Source organism: Cervus canadensis, chromosome 6 (genome assembly GCF_019320065.1).
Source record: "Cervus canadensis isolate Bull #8, Minnesota chromosome 6, ASM1932006v1, whole genome shotgun sequence".
NCBI classification, from domain to species: domain Eukaryota; kingdom Metazoa; phylum Chordata; class Mammalia; order Artiodactyla; family Cervidae; genus Cervus; species Cervus canadensis.
In genome coordinates, this window is record NC_057391.1 from 6,318,083 (window position 1) to 6,335,703 (window position 17,621).

At 47.1% G+C, this 17,621-nt stretch overlaps 1 protein-coding gene across 1 annotated transcript in view; it reads left to right on the plus strand.

The window, feature by feature from the left end:
• Window positions 1–220: 220 nt before the first annotated feature.
• Window positions 221–17,621, plus strand: part of ANKDD1B (ankyrin repeat and death domain containing 1B) — a 64,115-nt gene continuing 46,714 nt past the window's right edge. The window contains 3 exon segments of the mRNA XM_043472815.1: window positions 221–284; window positions 5,082–5,264; window positions 5,325–5,371. Coding sequence (XP_043328750.1) covers window positions 221–284; window positions 5,082–5,264; window positions 5,325–5,371 — 294 coding nt within the window.

Sequence of the window (17,621 nt, forward strand, 5' to 3'; positions counted from 1 at the left end):
CCTCCCTTAAACATGAAGTCAATTCTGTATATTGGGTTTTATTTCAGCACCCTACTTTTTAGCATCACATCAGAATTTCATTTCAGCTGTGAGTTACAGAAACCCAATCTGTCTCTTTAAAAAAATCAGTTCTAGTTTTCCCATGAAACATGAATTGCATTGGTTAGCGTTAGCTCAGTGGTTCAAAGATGGGTTCACAGTCTAATTTTCTTGGCCTCACATGGCAGCTTCTGGTCACAAGATGGATGGGCTTTTCCACGTCCAGACTTACACTTGCGTTCCAGGTAGGAAGACAAGGAAGTGATAGGGATAAAAGGGCAATGAGGCTGGTTCACCTTAAGGAGCTTTCCTGGAAGCTCTACGTAACAATTTCCACTTCCATCTCATTGGCCAAACTGTCACGTGGCTTCCTCATATTAAAGGGAACCTGGAAATGTAATTTTTAGCAAGACACATTGCTACACCCAAACAAAAGCAGGTTCTATTAGTAAATTGTGTCTCACCTACAAAAGACTATATAAATCATACCATTTAATGGTGAAATTTTAGAAGCACTCCTTAAAAATAACACAAGGGTATCCTATTATTTTGCTGGAGTCAATTCAATAAATAAGATGAATTAAAAATTGGAAGCAAAACTTTATTGTCAGATGTGTTTGTATTTTTAAAAATCTACATTTAATAAAGGAGTTCAAGGTTATGGCTACAAGATCAATGTACAAAATCAGGAGCATTCCTGTACAGCAATAATAGAAAATTAGGAAATGTAATAAACATAATCTCTTTCATGATAAAACCTATAAGGGACCTATAGGGTCTGGGGAGGTAGGGAGGTGGTGTCATCTATCAGAATTTGTTGAGTACTTTAGAACTACCAGATATTACTGAAAGACAAACAGTATGTCTGAGTAAATTAGTCAGGAAGAATAGCTATTTTAAAGATAACTGTTCTCCCCTTATTCTGTAAGCTCAGTAAAACTCAAAACAAAACTGCTCGTGGTTTTTCTCAGAAGTTGTTAAGTAGATCCTAAATTTTATATGGAAGAGCACAGACCCAAGAATAACAAGGTAGAATGACAGGCCCTAGTACATATCAACATTTATTAAAAAGCTGTAGTAATTAACACCATATACTAATAGCATAGTATTACTACTAATGAATTGGAAAGACTGATGCTGAAGCTGAAGCTCCAATATTTTGGCCAATTGACGCAAAGAGCTGACTCAATAGAAAAGACCCTGATGTTGGGAAAGATTGAGGGCAGGAGGAGAAGTGGGTGGCAGAGGATGAGATCGTTAGATAGCATCACTGACTCCATGGCCATGAGCTTGAGCAAACTCCAGGGGACAGTGAAGGACAGGGAAGCCTGATGTGCTATAGTCCATGGAGTCGCAAAGAGTTGGACACAACTTAGTGACTTAACAACAGCAACAATAGAGTAATATTGGCATGGATATATACATTTTGGACAACTCAGTACCAAAAGTATCTGCTATTTAATAAATGGTGCCTGAGGCGCTGCTGTCCATGAGGTTGCAAAGAGTCAGACACAACTTAGCGGCTGAACAAACAAACTGTGCCTAAACTCTGACTTTTCAACTGGTTTCTCAGCTTTTCCCACTCTAAACCACTTTGTGCATTTATTGCACATTAGCCACAAATGATGTTTTCATAATGTCACCATTATGTCAGAAACAAAAGATGTCAAAAGCTCTCAACTCTGTCCAGGATCAATGGGAGCTGAGAAGGGTAGGATTTTCAGCATATGATGATTTCTCTGGTGCAAATGGGCTTCCCTAGTGGCTCAGCGGTAAAGAAAACACCTGCAATGCAGGAGACACTGGTTCGATCCCTGGGTCAGGAAGATCCCCCGGGGAGGAGAGCATGGCAACCCACTCCAGTATTCTTGCCTGGAGAATCTCATGGACAGAGGAGCCTGGCGGGGTACAGTCCACAGGTGGCAGAGAGTCGGACAAGACTGAAGTGACTAAGCACGCATGCATGTGCAAATACCACGGCAGATTTCAAGTTACTGACATGATGTCAACCGGCTCACAAAACTCCTAAAAACTTAACAACTGGCTCTTGGTTGCCAATACAAATGAGCTCCTACAAATCACTGTCTTTGGTGCACACTAAACTCGGGTTTGACTTTCAAGAACACTGAACTCACACAGCATAGCTTGTAGTTTCCTCAATAAACCGAGCTGCTTCTCCCTTCTGGTGTCGTGGTCAGTTGCTCCCTCTGTCCAGAATGCGCTTCCTGAATGCCCCTTTGCCCTCTGCATACACAATAAACATACATGACCATTCATCAAAAGACAATTCACCCAAGGATCACCATTTAGCCCAGGGACCCCTTTCAGGAAATGGTCCCTGCGCTGTAGGAAAACTGATCAGTCACTCCTTTGTGCCGCTGTTTCTGAAGCGTTCTTTGCTGTGACTTTGCTGTGGTCTCTCTCGACTGGGTTGTAGGCTGCTAGAGATGCTGGACTGTCTTTTCCTGATCTCTGAACTCTAAGCAGAAAGTCTGGCACTTTGCAGACGTTAACTATTATCTGCTGACCTATAAATGAATAAGTAATATTTGTCCAAAGACTGATGTCTGTTACTCTCTTGCCATGTTTTCTTTGGAAAGACAGGGTGATGGCTGACTTAGATGGCTGCACTCAAGCTGGGCCATAGGGATGGGCATTCCAGGAACAGGGAACTGTACTTCTTTCCCTTTCTTGGGTAGTGGCTTATTTTAGAAATGATTTATTACTCTGTTCTTTCTAGGTAGCTTGGAAATATTTGGAAAAAGGCTCAAAATATGACCAGTAACCTAGGGTTTTAAAAAATGCTTTTTAAGGAAATATCTCATTGTGAAAAGCATACCTGGTGCTGATTTTTTTCCCCATTTTGAAAAGCAATTATATGTTAGAGCATCCCTGGTGCTGGTAGGATGTCAGTGAACTTCACAGAGAGCTGGCATTTATACCCCTGGGGCAAAAACTGTCTTTTGTTGGATTATTAAGGGATAATCACCTTTGCTTTGTCATACACAGTTGAACTACCAGTTGTTCAAGAAAAACTCAAATGATATTATAGGGAGTATTGAAAACATGATCTCATTTATTAAGTAAATCATAGTATTGGACTGTTCCCCCTACAAGTGTGAGGTAATTTATTTTCTAAAATTGTTGCTATCTACAAAAGGCTCAGTGAGACAAAAGATAATTCAGAGGCAAATAGTTTTCACCCTTTCTGTCTAATTGCAGTCTCTTAAGTTTGTTATTATTTCAAACTCATATATACCTACATACACATACACATAAATGTACATACACCACATAAATATATGTGTATATACCTACTTTATTTGGGGGGGGGGGGCTCCAAAATCACTGCAGATGGTGACTGCAGCCATGAAATTAAAAGATGTTTACTCCTTGGAAGAAAAGTTATGACCAACCTAGACAACATATTAAAAAGCAGAGACATTACTTGGCCAACAAAGGTCCATCTAGTTAAAGCTATGGTTTTCCCAGTAGTTATGTATGGATGTAGGAGTTGGACTATAAAGAAAGCTGAATGCCAAAGAATTGATGCTTCTGAACTGTGGTGTTGGAGAAGACTCTTGAGAGTCCCCTGGACTGCAGGGACTCCAGTCCATCCTAAAGGAAATCAATCCTGAATATTCATTGGAAGGACTGATGCTGAAGCTGAAACTCCAATACTTTGGCCACCTGATGTGAAGAACTGACTCCTTGGAAAAGACCCTGATGCTGGGAAAGATTGAAGGCAGGAGGAGAAGGAGACAACAGAGGATGAGATGGTTGGATGGCATCACTGACTCAATGGACAGGAGTTTGAGTAAACTCCGGGAGTTGGTGATGGACAGGGAAGCCTGGCATACTGCAGTCCATGGGGTCGCAAAGAGTCAGCGACGACTGAGCAACTGAACTGAACTGATACCTACTGAACACACACACACACGATCTTTGCCAAACCTATATCTGTTACTAATTCTATCAGCCCTTATAACACCACTTCTTTTTATTCCTTTTGTCAAGTCTTCAGCAGTTGCCTAATCTTTGGCCTTCCAATTTACTTCTCAGCTTTCACCAGTTTCTTTCCTTTCACTAAACCATAGACAATGTTTCCTAACATCACTCATCTGTGTGTGTGTGTGTGTGTGTGTGTGTGTGTACCAAAGAGGTGGGTCACTTCTGGGGTCAAATCTAGTTCTGTTCTGAGGCTTTTTTTTCACTCTCAGAATATGCTAAACTTCTAATTTAACTCCTAATTCAAGCACATTGTGTTTATGTACAGTAGGGATTCAGTGGAGATATCCTGGCTGTTCACTAGTCTACATTTCTTTCTTATTATTTGAATTTTAGCTAGGCATATGATTGCCCAGCATAGATTACTATATTTTATTAATTCTTTACTTTATAAACCACTACAGTCCATGGGGTCACGAGGAGTTGGACACGACTGAGCCGCTAACACATTCACTTTCAAGAAAGAAAGAATACCCAAGATGGGGAGGCCAGTAGGTTACCACTGCGTTAAAATGGGATACCAAGGTTTTCCATTTTCAAAGAGGGAACTGAGTCGTACTTTATTCAAAAGAAAATTCTGGAAGCCCATTTAGAATTGATTCAGTACTGAAGATCCAATGGTGTTGGTTTTATAATGCTAACCTCGACAACTCCGAATTGTATTCTATTCAGTTCAGTTCAATCGCTCAGTCTTATCCGACTCTTTGCGACCCCATGGACTGCAGCACGCCAGGCTTCCCTCTCCATCACCAACTCCCGGAGCTTGCTCAAACTCAAGTCCGTTGACTCGGTGATGCCATCCAACCATCTCATCCTCTGTCCACCTCCCACCTTCAGTCTTTCCCAACATCAGGGTCTTTTCCAATGAGTTAGTTCTTCGCATCAGTCCTTCCAATGAATATTCAGGACTGATTTCCTTTAGGGTGGACTGGTTGATCTCCTTGCAGTCCAAGGGACTCTCAAGAGTCTTCTCCAAATTGTTCTCAGAACCACCTAAACATGGCCGGGACTTTGCTCTTAATTTCTCACCACAGGTGCTTCCAGCGCGGTGCGCGCCAAACCTGAAGGCGGCCCCGCCCGGGCAGGACTGCAGCCCCGGGCGAGGCGCCCGCGGCGGAGAGCGGCCCCTGCGGTGCGCGGCGCCCGCGCGGGGCGGGCCTCGGGGACCTGGAGCCCGGTTTGCCCGCCCCCGGGCGCAGGGCGGCGGCGAGGGGGCTGCGGGAGGACCTGAGGGGCGCGGCGGCCGGCCCGAGATGGGCCTGTCCCGGGGCCCCCAGCAAGAGCGGCCGCAGGAGGAGGCGGCGGCGGCTGGACACGAGTTCCCGTAAGTCCGGGTACAGGCCTGGAAACTCCCTTCGGGGCGGCGCGGGGCGGGCCGGGGGAACTGGCTGAGCAGCTGCGGGTGCCCCAGGGACCGGAGCCCATCCTCATCCCTCCGCCCTCCGTGGGCTGGGTTTCAGCTTTGGGATCCACACCCTCCCAAGGGTTGGCTCACGTTTCTCAGAACGTTTTATTTCAGGTTAACCCTGCATTGTAGGCGGAAGGAAAGTGTTCCTCTTTCAAATTAAGGAAGAGGATTTTCCAAGAAATGATTCAGCCCTTTTACAAATAAGAAAGAGTTTTGTGTGCTGTTATCTCCTACAGCCTGCGCCTTCACTAATTTATTGTGTGACCTCAAATAAGGCACCTAATTTTTCTGTACTTCAGTTTTAAAAGCAGGGAGGGGTTCCTCTGTGCCTTGGGAATAAATTTCCAGCATAAACTGAGGGATGCTGTTTAATAGTCTTCAAAGTTAAGCATGACATCAAGTCTTTTAACAGGCACACCATCCATGTCAGCTCGCTGGGATGGCCTCATTTGCCAAAGACCAGCCTTGGGTACAGAGCATCAGTTTCTTAAGATAGTGTTCAGTTAGTTCATCCATCCATCCATCCAGCTAGCCAGCCGTTCTTTCTAGAAATATTTTCAAGAAATTACTATGTAAATACACATTCTAGATGTAGAGATGCAGACAGAGCGTATTCTGGCCCAAGCTCAATTTCTGGTTGTGGGGGGTTGATAGATGATGAAATAAATAAGCAAATAAATGAATGAGATATTTATTTTAAGGTAGTGATAAATGCTTTGGAGACTATGGAATAGAGTGATGTGGTTGTGACAGGGGAACAGGAGATGTGGTGATCAGGGCAGACAGGACATTTGAGCCAAATTTCTGAATGATAGGAAGGAATCAACCATGGAACCTTCCTCAGCAATCAATGCAAAGAAATAGAGGGAAACAATAGAATGGGAAAGTCTAGAGATCTCTTTAAGAAAATTAGAGATACCAAAGGAACATTTTGTTATGCCCGATGTCCGAATCCCCGAGCGGGAAGAGAGAAGGCTACCAAGACAATGCAACTCGCAAAAAAGGGAAGTTTATTACTGTCTCGAGCCAGGGCTTTCTGCCACAAACATCACAGTGGTGCAGGGTCAGAAAAGCCCTGGCTCAAGCTTGGTACACAAATTTATAAGATATGCAAAAGCGGTTAGTAGCTGGCTTAAGCGGATTGGTTACATGTTTGCAAAGTAATTCTATCGGTACAGACTTTCGCGGGCTTTTCAGCTCTCCCTTTGTTCTTACTGGGCGCATATTGATTGGCTGGCTCCAGGTTACCTGATGGGGGTAGGGAATCTTACCATTTCGGGGGAAGCTAAAACTTAGGTCCAGGCCGCCCGTCACGGTATTAACTCTGGCAGCCTCACATTCCCCCTTGTCTTCTTGTTCCTGTAGAGGAATCCTTCTCTTCATCCTGAGCTACCATCTGATATTGCTGCCTCAATACCATAATCTGAATGGTATTTAGACGTTCTTTAATAAATGACATTAGCCGGTTTAAAATACAAGGGCCAAATGTGAGTGTTAATAATAGCACTATAAGCGGGCCCAGGAGGGTGGAAACTAAGGTGGTCAGCCAGGGGGAGCGTTGAAACCAAGACTCAAACCATCCCTGCTGGGCCTCCCGTTCCCTCTTTCGTTGCGCCAGCCCTTCTCTTACTTTTGCCATAGATTCTCTTACCACTCCTGTATGGTCTGCATAGAAATAACATTCTTCTCCCAGAGCCGCGCAGACCCCACCCTGTTGGAGAAAAATCAAGTCCAATCCTCTCCTATTCTGCAAGACCACCTCAGACAAGGAAGTCAGAGACTTCTCTAAGTGGCTGATTGATTCTTCTATGCGAGTTATATCTTCATCTATGGCGGCTCGTAGGGAAGAAAACCCTTGGCCTTGCAGAGATAGTGAAGCTATTCCTGTCCCTGCTCCTGCCAGCCCAAGACTGAACAAGGCTGCCATGGTGATCGCACTGATTGGCTCTCTCTTTTGTCTTGGCAATTCTCGGTCCCAATGTGAGTACATAACCTCTTCAGAGTGGTATAAGATTTTTGGCATTACAGCAACCAGAACACAGAATTCTTGACTCTGGTTAAAAACCTTCACATTTAAACATGGGGTTAGCCCAGTATGTGAACAAATCCACCAGCCCCCAACCTCTGGCACAATCCAATTTTTGCCATATAAGCGTAGGTTACTAATAGTCCGGGCACAGAGGGAAGTTTTATCACGTGGCACTGTGCCCAAACAGAGTCCCTGTCCCCAAACTTCATTCATTGTGAGACCAACCTTGCGTTCTTCCCATCGGCATGGGGGTGGGTTCTGGCCTGAAGATAAGTAGTAAGAGACATTGAGGCCTATGGCCTCATAGAAGGGGGGGTGAAGATTATAACAAAGCCAACAGGACTGGGTTGCATTAGGGTTGGTATGGTTTAAGACCGTAAAGGCTGCATTCACTAAGGCCCATAGGGGGTCCTGAATTGCTGAGCTAATGGTAACAGCCAGAGGGCCAGGGGTTTCTGTCAGTTTGCCTCTGAGGCTAGGGGTAGAGGAGATGTTAAATGTTTCTGGCAAGCTTGGTCTGAAGGGGGTTGGCTTGGGGGTCGCCTTGTGCCCCTGTAATGCTTTGACCAGATTGGGACCTAAACTATGTACCTGCACCGGCTCAATAACCTGTTTAATGATTAAAAGCTCGCCTGGGTAGGGGCCGGGCCAATTTACGTGGAGCTGAAAACCCCAAGTCAGTCCTGAGGTCCAGCGGTTTTCTTTTTTCGCCCGTTCCTGGTTAAATCGTACTCGTACCTGAGGCCCCTGGTGTCTACGGTCCTTGAAGGTGAAGCTAACTAGATCTCTGTTTTCGACATCCCACCTCTGGGGTCCATCACAAGAGGTCACACAACTCCAGCTCCTGCAATAATAGCTTTCTATGCCACCACAGGTTTTCCAGTTATTTTTTACATAGCCCGGGCAAGCCCAAAACCCCAACCTATGGTTTTTTATCCCATCCCTATAGTACTTATCATGGAGACCGTCCTGCTTTGCGAAGAGGCTTGAGAGGTCGAAGTTCAGGTCCGGCCACCAGGTGTTTGGAGGGTGGATTCCTGAGGTCTCATTGAGCAGCTCATGAGTTTGCCCGTCGTTGAGTTTCCATGTGATCTTAGCAGGTTGATGGGGGTTATGACTGGTCGCTCCTGGGTCGATGAGAGCTGCCATCAGCAGGAGAATTAGGAGGTCTCCCAGCGGACAAGTTTCAGTTTCAAAGGATTTGACGGGTGAGGACTCGCCTTCCATTCTGCTCGCGCTTTTTCCTGTTCTTCCGATGTGGCTTGCCGCACGTGATTGCAATGAACCCAGGGTCCAATCCCGTCGACCTTGACAGCGGTAGGAGTGGTAAGGAGAACAACATAAGGGCCTTTCCATCTAGGTTCTAATACTTTAGATTGGTGTCGTTTTACCCAAACCCAATCACCTGGGCCAATATTATGTGAGGGGAGGGCCCTCTTGTTTTGGCCCTCATGTATCTCTCGAATCAATTTCCAAATATGGTTATGCACCTTACTTAATGCTATCAGAGTTTGCTGGAATTGTCCCAAAGTAGGGGGTGGCAGACATTTTCCTTCGAAAATAGGATACACAGGAGGGGGTCTTCCATACAGAATCTCAAAAGGAGTAAGATTCAGCTTATAAGGGGTGTTACGTGCCCGAAAGAGTGCAAAGGGGAGGAGGGTCACCCAGTCCCCGCCAGTCTCTATTGCCAACTTTGTCAAAGTTTCTTTTAGGGTCCGATTCATTCTCTCAACCTGTCCTGAGCTCTGGGGATTATATTCGCAATGTAACTTCCATTTCGTCCCCAGAGCTTGGGCCAGCCCTTGTACAATCTGGCTCACAAAGGCAGGTCCATTATCAGAGCCCATAGTCACTGGCAGCCCATACCTAGGCACTATCTCCTCTAAGATCTTTTTAGCAACCACTATTGCTGTCTCTCCCTTAGTGGGGAAAGCTTCTACCCACCCCGAGAAGGTATCTACCAGTACCAACAGATAGCGGTACCCATACTTGCCTGGCCTTACCTCGGTGAAATCTATCTCCCAATGTTGCCCTGGCTTTTCCCCTCGGTACCTCGTTCCCGAGTGCTGCTTCTTCTCCGCCCTCATCAGCTGGCACGCTTTGCAGGCTTGAATTATCTCTCGTACAGTTACATTTTGACGAGGGAACCTCAGGCAGGCCATCTGGAGAAGTGTTAGGGTCTTTTTTTCTCCCAAGTGTGTAGTTGTGTGCAGGTGTTCACACAGGTGACGACCCAGGGAGGCAGGCAAGATCAGGTTGTTGTTTTGGTCTCGGTACCATCCATCTTGGTCATCTTTCTGGAGGGTGGTATCCTTGTTGATCCAGGCGAGATCGGGGAGGGAATATTCGGGAACTGGTGGCAAGGTCCCCATACCAGGGGGTGGAAGTCCCACGGCTAATATGGGGGCGGCATAGTCCCGGCTAGCCGCTTCTCGAGCGGCCGCATCAGCAGCACGATTGCCCAGCGCCTTAGGGTCTTCTCCCTTCTGGTGACCGGGGACATGTACTATAGCTACTGCCCGGGGTAGTTGGACAGCTTCCAAGAGCCTGCGAATCTCAGGCAGATTTTTGACCTCTTTTCCCTCAGCTGTCCGAAATCCCCTTTCTTGGTATATGGGACCTTGAATATGGGCAGTGCTGAAAGCATATCGGCTGTCAGTAAAAATGGTGACTCTCTTCCCTTTGGCTTGCTCCAGAGCCTGTATTAGGGCAATCAATTCTGCTTTTTGTGCAGAAGTGTTTGGGGGTAGTGTCTCAGCCCATATCGTCTGCCCTGAATCATCAACTATGGCTGCTCCTGCCTTCCTTTGCCCATCTTTCACATAACTGCTCCCATCGGTGAACCATACTAGCTCACTGTTGCTTAGGGGTACATCAGTTAAGTCTTTTCGTGCCGCCAGGGCCTCAGCCAGTATCTCACTGCAATCATGGAGAGGGCTGTCCTTCTCTGGGTTGGGTAGGAGCGTGGCCGGATTTAGGAAGCAAGGGGTCTGAAAACGCACCCGTGGGGCATCGAGCAGCAAGGCCTGGTAGTGTGTCAAGCGGGCATTGGAGATCCACTTACCCGGCGGCTGCTTTAAAACCCCTTCCACGGCGTGGGGGGTGTAAACCGAGAGTTGCTGTCCATACGTCAACTTGTCAGCGTCGCGGACCAGGAGGGCTGTAGCTGCAATGATGCGAAGGCAAGGGGGCCACCCAGCGGCCACCGGGTCTAATCGCTTCGAAAGGTATGCTACCGGCCGCTTCCATGGTCCCCATTGTTGAGTCAAGACCCCCTTTCCTATTCCTTGCTTTTCATCTATAAACAGCTGGAATGGCTTATTTGGGTTAGGCAGGGCAAGGGCTGGGGCTTCTAGTAGGGCCCGTCTGAGTGTCTGGAAAGCCTGTTTCATTGGCTCAGTCCAAGTCCACTTTGGGGTCTCTTTACTTCCCTCATATAAGGGCCGGGCCTTCTCAGCAAACCCCATAATCCACAGTCTGCAATATCCAACAGTCCCCAGAAACTCTCTCACCTGGCGGGGGTTTTTGGGCTCTGGTATCTGCAATATTGTTTCTTTCATGGCCTGGGTTAGCCACCTTTGCCCCTGCCTGATCTTATACCCCAAATAGGTGACCTCTTGCCGGGCTATTTGTGCCTTCTTTGCGCTAGCGCGATACCCCAAGATGCCTAGGGTCTGTAATAGGTCCCCAGTGGCACGGCTGCAAGCTTCCTCTGTGGTTCCAGCCAACATAAGGTCATCTACATATTGTAGCAGAATGACCTCTGGGTGGCAAGCCCGATATTCGTAGAGGTCCTCACTCAGAGCCTCATTAAACAAGGTAGGGGAGTTCTTGAACCCCTGTGGGAGGCGGGTCCAAGTTAATTGTACTACTGGTTGGCCCTCCTCCTCAGTCCACTCAAAGGCAAATATCTCTTGGCTCTGGACTGCCAGGGGTAGGCTGAAAAAGGCATCCTTCAAGTCCAGCACAGTGTACCAAGTGTACTCAGGCAGTAAACTGCTCAGGAGGGTATACGGGTTAGGGACAGTTGGGTGTATGTCACTCACCCGTTTGTTGACTTCTCGCAGGTCTTGGACAGGTCTGTAATCTGTCCCCCCTAGCTTCTTCACCGGCAGTAAGGGGGTGTTCCAAGGGGATCGGCATCGCCTGAGAATTCCGGCCTCCATGAGCCGTCGAATGTGGGGAGTGATCCCCCGCCGAGCTTCTTGGCTCATAGGGTACTGTCTCACCCTCACAGGAACTGCCTCGGCCTTTAGCTCGATGACGACCGGATGTCTCTGTTTAGCTAGTCCCATTCCTGCTGTTTCTGCCCAGGCCAATGGATATTTATGGACCCACGGTTGTACATCTAGTGCTATGGTCTCTGAGGGCTTAGGCGCAAAAAGTCTGTATTCATCCCTTAAGGCTAGGGACAAGACATGTATCGGTTGTCCAAGTCCATCCGTGACTGACATTCCCCCTGGGTCAAAATGGATCTGAGCATTAACTTTAGTCAACAAGTCTCTTCCAAGTAGAGGGGCTGGGCATTCTGGTATCACCAAAACGAATGGGACACCTGGTGGGTCCCTAGATTTACTTTCCGTTCTGTGGTCCAACAATATCTTTTTGTCCCCGTGGCTCCTTGCACTAAGCTGGCTTTCTTAGACATTGGTCCCAGTTTTTGATTTAAAACAGAGTGTTGGGCGCCAGTATCCACCATGAAGCCAACGGGTTTCCCCTCCACATGTATGGTTACCCAGGACTCAGGGAGGGGTGCCGAGTCTCGACTCCCCTAGTCACTGTCTTCCCCCGCATATAGAACTCGAGTTCCGGGGGGGGTTTTCTCTCTCTGGGTCATTCCTCTCCTTGAGTCCCTCTTAGGGCACTCGTTTTTCCAGTGCCCCTGTTCTTTGCAGTAGGCGCACTGATCCTTCTTTAGGGCCTGCCTTTTTGGTTTTTCTTTTTCTCCCGTCCGGGGGTCTCGAGGTTCCCTCAATTCTGTTCCGGCCTTTAACCCCGCAAAAAGAATCTGGGCTAGCTCCTTCTGGTTCTTCCGGTTTTCCCTCGCCCTATGTTCCCTCTCTTCTTTCCTGATCTTTTCCGCTAATTCCCTTTCCTCCCGCCGAATTCGCTCTTCCCTTTCTTCTGGGGTCTCCCTATTATTGAATACCTTTTCAGCTACTTTCAGTAAATCCTGTATTGTCTGTTCTCCCAATCCCTCTACCTTTTGTAATTTCTTCCTAATATCTGGGGCTGCCTGATTCACAAACGCTAACAAAACTGCAGCGCGTGACTCCTCAGCCTGGGGGTCCATAGGTGTATATTGCCTGAAAGCTTCCATCAGCCTCTCTAGGAAGGCTGCCGGGCTTTCAGTGGGCTCTTGCCTTACTAAATTTACCTTTGCCAGATTTGTCGGCTTTCTTGCTGCAGCCCGCAGGCCAGCCATTAGAGTCTGGCGGTACACTCGGAGACGCTCCCTACCTTCCACCCGCTCAAAATCCCAGTTAGGCCGCAACAGAGGAAACCCCTCGTCCACAAGATGAGGCTGGGCGGTTGGCCTCCCGTCGACCCCTGGTACCCGTTTCCGCGCCTCTGCCAGAATTCGCTCCCGTTCTTCCGTGGTGAAGAGCACCTGCAACAGCTGCTGACAATCATCCCAGGTGGGATTATGAGTAAACAAAATGGAATCTAAGAGGTCAATGAGGCCTTGGGGCTTCTCTGAGAAAGGAGGGTTTTGGGTCTTCCAATTGTACAGGTCACTCGTGGAAAAGGGCCAGTACTGATAGGTTCGCTCTCCGTCCGGGTTAGTTGGTCCCACTCGGACGGGGAGCGCCTGAACAGTGGATGAAGGTAACTCTGGGTCCCCAGGGTCTTGCTTACCCCTATCTCCCTTAGTTTTCCCCCGGGTCCCCAATGCCGGTCCCCCCTCACGGTCGGTTCCCGTTGGCCCTCTTAATCCTCTCGGTTCACCTGTGGGAGCTTCTCTCCTCGGAGGGGATTGCAAGGAGGGCACATATGGCGGAGGCCTTATCTCCGTTTCTAGATCTATCAGGTTTGGATAAGATGATTCCTGAAGGACTGGTTTTGGGTCCTCTTTCTTTTTGGTTTCCTCCGGGGGGGTCTCCATCACCAGGACCTGTGAACTGGAGGAACTAGGAAGTTTGTAAACAAAAGGTTTTAACCATTTAGGCGGATTTTCTACTAGATCCTGCCAGACCATGACATAGGGGACTTGACTCGGATGGCCCCAGGGATCAGGAGCCATAATCTTCTCCTTCACAGCCTGTATGATGGACGGTTGAAAGGTGCCTTCCGGAGGCCATCCAACCTGAAAGGCGGGCCACTCTGCAGAACAAAGAGTTATTAATTTACCTTTTTTGACTAGCAAAGACAAGTCATGGGCCCTGGCCCTGACATCCGAAAAATGGTCAGTCATGAGAGAAAGTGGGGTAGATTCTCCCTGCCCCATGGTCAAAGAATAAACGGTAAGGAAGAGAGAGAATAAGTCAGAAGTGAGAAAGAACGATGCACCAGAAGAGAACGAGACTAGAGACAATGCCGGCACACACACAAAAACACGGAGAGCCAAAGACAAACACACGGACAAACAAACGTCGGCCGACGACACAGCGCTGGGTTTTCGGGCCCCCTGAATTTTCTTGCCTCCCGGTAGCAGATTCACCTTACCGAATGACGTCCGCTGTTCACCAGGCTCGGGGTCGGGAGAGGAACTTTCCTTCCCGCGGAGTCGGCTGCCCCCCAGCGCGTCCGCTGGCCTTGGCCTTACGCCGGCTTGGCTCCCCCTTTATAAAAAGCCTTCTCGCGGAGTCAGCTGCCCCCCAGCGCGTCCGCTGGCCTTGGCCTTACGCCGGCTTGCTCCCCCTTTATAAAAAAGCCTTCTCGCGGAGTCGGCTGCCCCCCAGCGAGTCCGCTGGCCTTGGCCTTACGCCGGCTTGCTCCCCCTTTATAAAAAAGCCTTCTCGCGGAGTCGGCTGCCCCCCAGCGCGTCCGCTGGCCTTGGCCTTACGCCGGCTTGCTCCCCCTGCTTCCTGAGCACCGGTGTTATTATTTATCCTTCCCCTTTGTCCTGTAAGCGTTCTCTTCTCCCTGTCAAGGGATCCCGGACGAGCCCCCAAATGTTATGCCCGATGTCCGAATCCCCGAGCGGGAAGAGAGAAGGCTACCAAGACAATGCAACTCGCAAAAAAGGGAAGTTTATTACTGTCTCGAGCCAGGGCTTTCTGCCACAAACATCACAGTGGTGCAGGGTCAGAAAAGCCCTGGCTCAAGCTTGGTACACAAATTTATAAGATATGCAAAAGCGGTTAGTAGCTGGCTTAAGCGGATTGGTTACATGTTTGCAAAGTAATTCTATCGGTACAGACTTTCGCGGGCTTTTCAGCTCTCCCTTTGTTCTTACTGGGCGCATATTGATTGGCTGGCTCCAGGTTACCTGATGGGGGTAGGGAATCTTACCATTTCGGGGGAAGCTAAAACTTAGGTCCAGGCCGCCCGTCACGGTATTAACTCTGGCAGCCTCACACATTTCATGCAAAGATGGGTACAATAAAGGACAGAAATGGTATGGACCTAACAGAAGCAAAAGATATTAAGAAGAGGTGGCAAGAATACACAGAAGAACTATACAAAAAAGACCTTCATGATCCAGATAATCATGATGGTGTGATTGCCAACAAGAGTCAGACATTCTAGAATGCAAAGTCAAGTGGGCTTTAGGAAGCATCACTACGAACAAAGCTAGTGGAGGTCATGGAATTCCAGCTGAGCTATTTCAAATCCTAAAAGATGATGCTGTGAAACTACTGCACCCAGTATGCCAGCAAATTTGGAAAACTCAGCAGTGGCCACAGAACTGGAAAAGGTCAGTTTTCGTTCCAATCCCAAAGCAAGACAATTCCGAAGACTGTTCAAACTACCACACAGTTGCACTCATCTCACACGCTAGGAAAGTAGTGGTCAAAATTCTCCAAGCCAGGCTTCAACAGTATGTGAACTGTGAACTTCCAGATGTTCAAGCTGGATTTAGAAAAGGCAGAGGAACCAGAGATCAAATTGCCAACATCCATTGGATCATCGAAAAAGCAAGAGAATTCCAGAAAAACATCTATTTCAAAGCCTTTGATTGTGTGGACTGCAACAAACTCTGGAAAATTCTTAAAGAGATGGGAATACCAGACCACTTGACCTGCCTCTTGAGAAATCTATATGCAGGTCAGGAAGCAACAGTTAGAACTGGACATGGAACAGACTGGTTCCAAATAGGGAAAGGAGTACGTCAAGGCTGTATATTGTCACCCTGCTTATTTAACTTATATGCAGAGTATATCACGTGAAATGCTGGGTTGGATGAAGGACAATCTGGAATCCAGATTGCCAGGAGAAATATCAATAACCTCAGATATGCAGATGACACCACCGTTATGGCAGAAAGTGAAGAAGAACTAAAGGGCCTCTTGATGAAAGTGAAAGAGGAGAGTGAAAAAGCTGGACTTCCCTGTTGAGCCAGTGGTTTAGAATCCTCCTGACAATGTGGGAGACTCGGTTCGATCTGTGGTGGGAGAGCTAAGATCCAGCATTTCGGCGTTCTGCATGTACTACTGAGATTTTGTGCCCTGCAAGGGAAGATCCTGCGTGCAGCAACTAAGACCAGGTGCAGTTAAATAAATATTTTAAGAAAAAGAAAGTGGAGTAAGACCAGACTATTTGAATATTAGGGAGTGAAGGGGAGAGCAAATGAGATTGGGGTGGTACACAGAATCAGTTCAGGCAAGGCCTTGACGCCCTGAGAGAGGAACTTAAATCTGGTATTGTTGGTATTTTTACCAACAATAAATAAAAACTGGAAATAGAACTGCCATATGACCCAGCAATCCCACTCCTGGGCATACACACCGAGGAAACCAGATCTGAAAGAGACACGTGTACCCCAATGTTCATCGCAGCACTGTTTATAATAGCCAGGACATGGAAGCAACCTAGATGCCCATCAGCAGATGAATGGATAAGGAAGCTGTGGTACATACACACAATGGAATTTTACTCAGCCATTAAAAAGAATTCATTTGAATCAGTTCTAATGAGATGGATGAAACTGGAGCCCATTATACAGAGTGAAGTAAGCCAGAAAGATGAAGACCAATACGGTATACTAACGCATATATATGGAATTTAAAAAGATGGTAACGATAACCGTATATACAAGACAGAAAAAGAGACACAGGTGTACAGAACAGACTTTTGGACTCTGTGGGAGAAGGTGAGGGTGGGATGTTCTGAGAGAATAGCATTGAAACAAGTATACTATCAAGGGTAAAACAGATCACCAGCCCAGGTTGGATGCATGAGACAAGTGCTCAGGGCTGGTGCACTGGGAAGACCCAGAGGGATAGGATGGGGAGGGAGGTGGGAGAGGGGTTCAGGATGGGGAACGCATGTAAATCCATGGCTGATTCATGTCAATGTATGGCAAAAACCACTACAATACTGTAAAGTAATTAGCCTCCAACTAATAAAAATAAATGAAAAAAAAAAGAAAATATTGCTATGAAAAAATAAATAAATAAAATAAAATTTTAGCCACTCTAACAGCTGTGTATTGGTATCTCCTTGTGGTTTTAAGTTGTATTTCCCTGATAGGTAATGATGCTGAACATCTTCTCATGTGCTTATTGCCATCTATATATCCTCTTTGGTTCCTCTTTGTTCCATTGAAGTCTTTTCCCTATTTTTAAATTGGATTTTGTTTTCTTACTGTTGAGTCATTTGTCAGATGTGTGATTTGCAAATATGTTCCCCCAATCTGTAGGTTGTCTTTTTTATTCTCTTAACAGTATTTTTCACAGAGCAAAGCTTGAAATTTTTCTAAGGTCCAATGTACTATTGTTTTCGTTTATAGTCATGCAGTTGGAGTCATGTGCAAAACAGAACTCTTTGCATAACCCCAGTTTAGGAAGCTTTCTCCTGTGTTTTCTTCTAAAAGTTTTATAATTAAAAAAACAACAACAACAACTTATTTCTTTGGCTTCGCCAGCTCTCCAGTTGTAGCAAGCAGGATCTTCGATCTTTACTGTAGCATGTGGGATCTACTTCCCTGACCAGGGAGGGGCCCCTGGGAACAGGAAGTCTTAACCACTG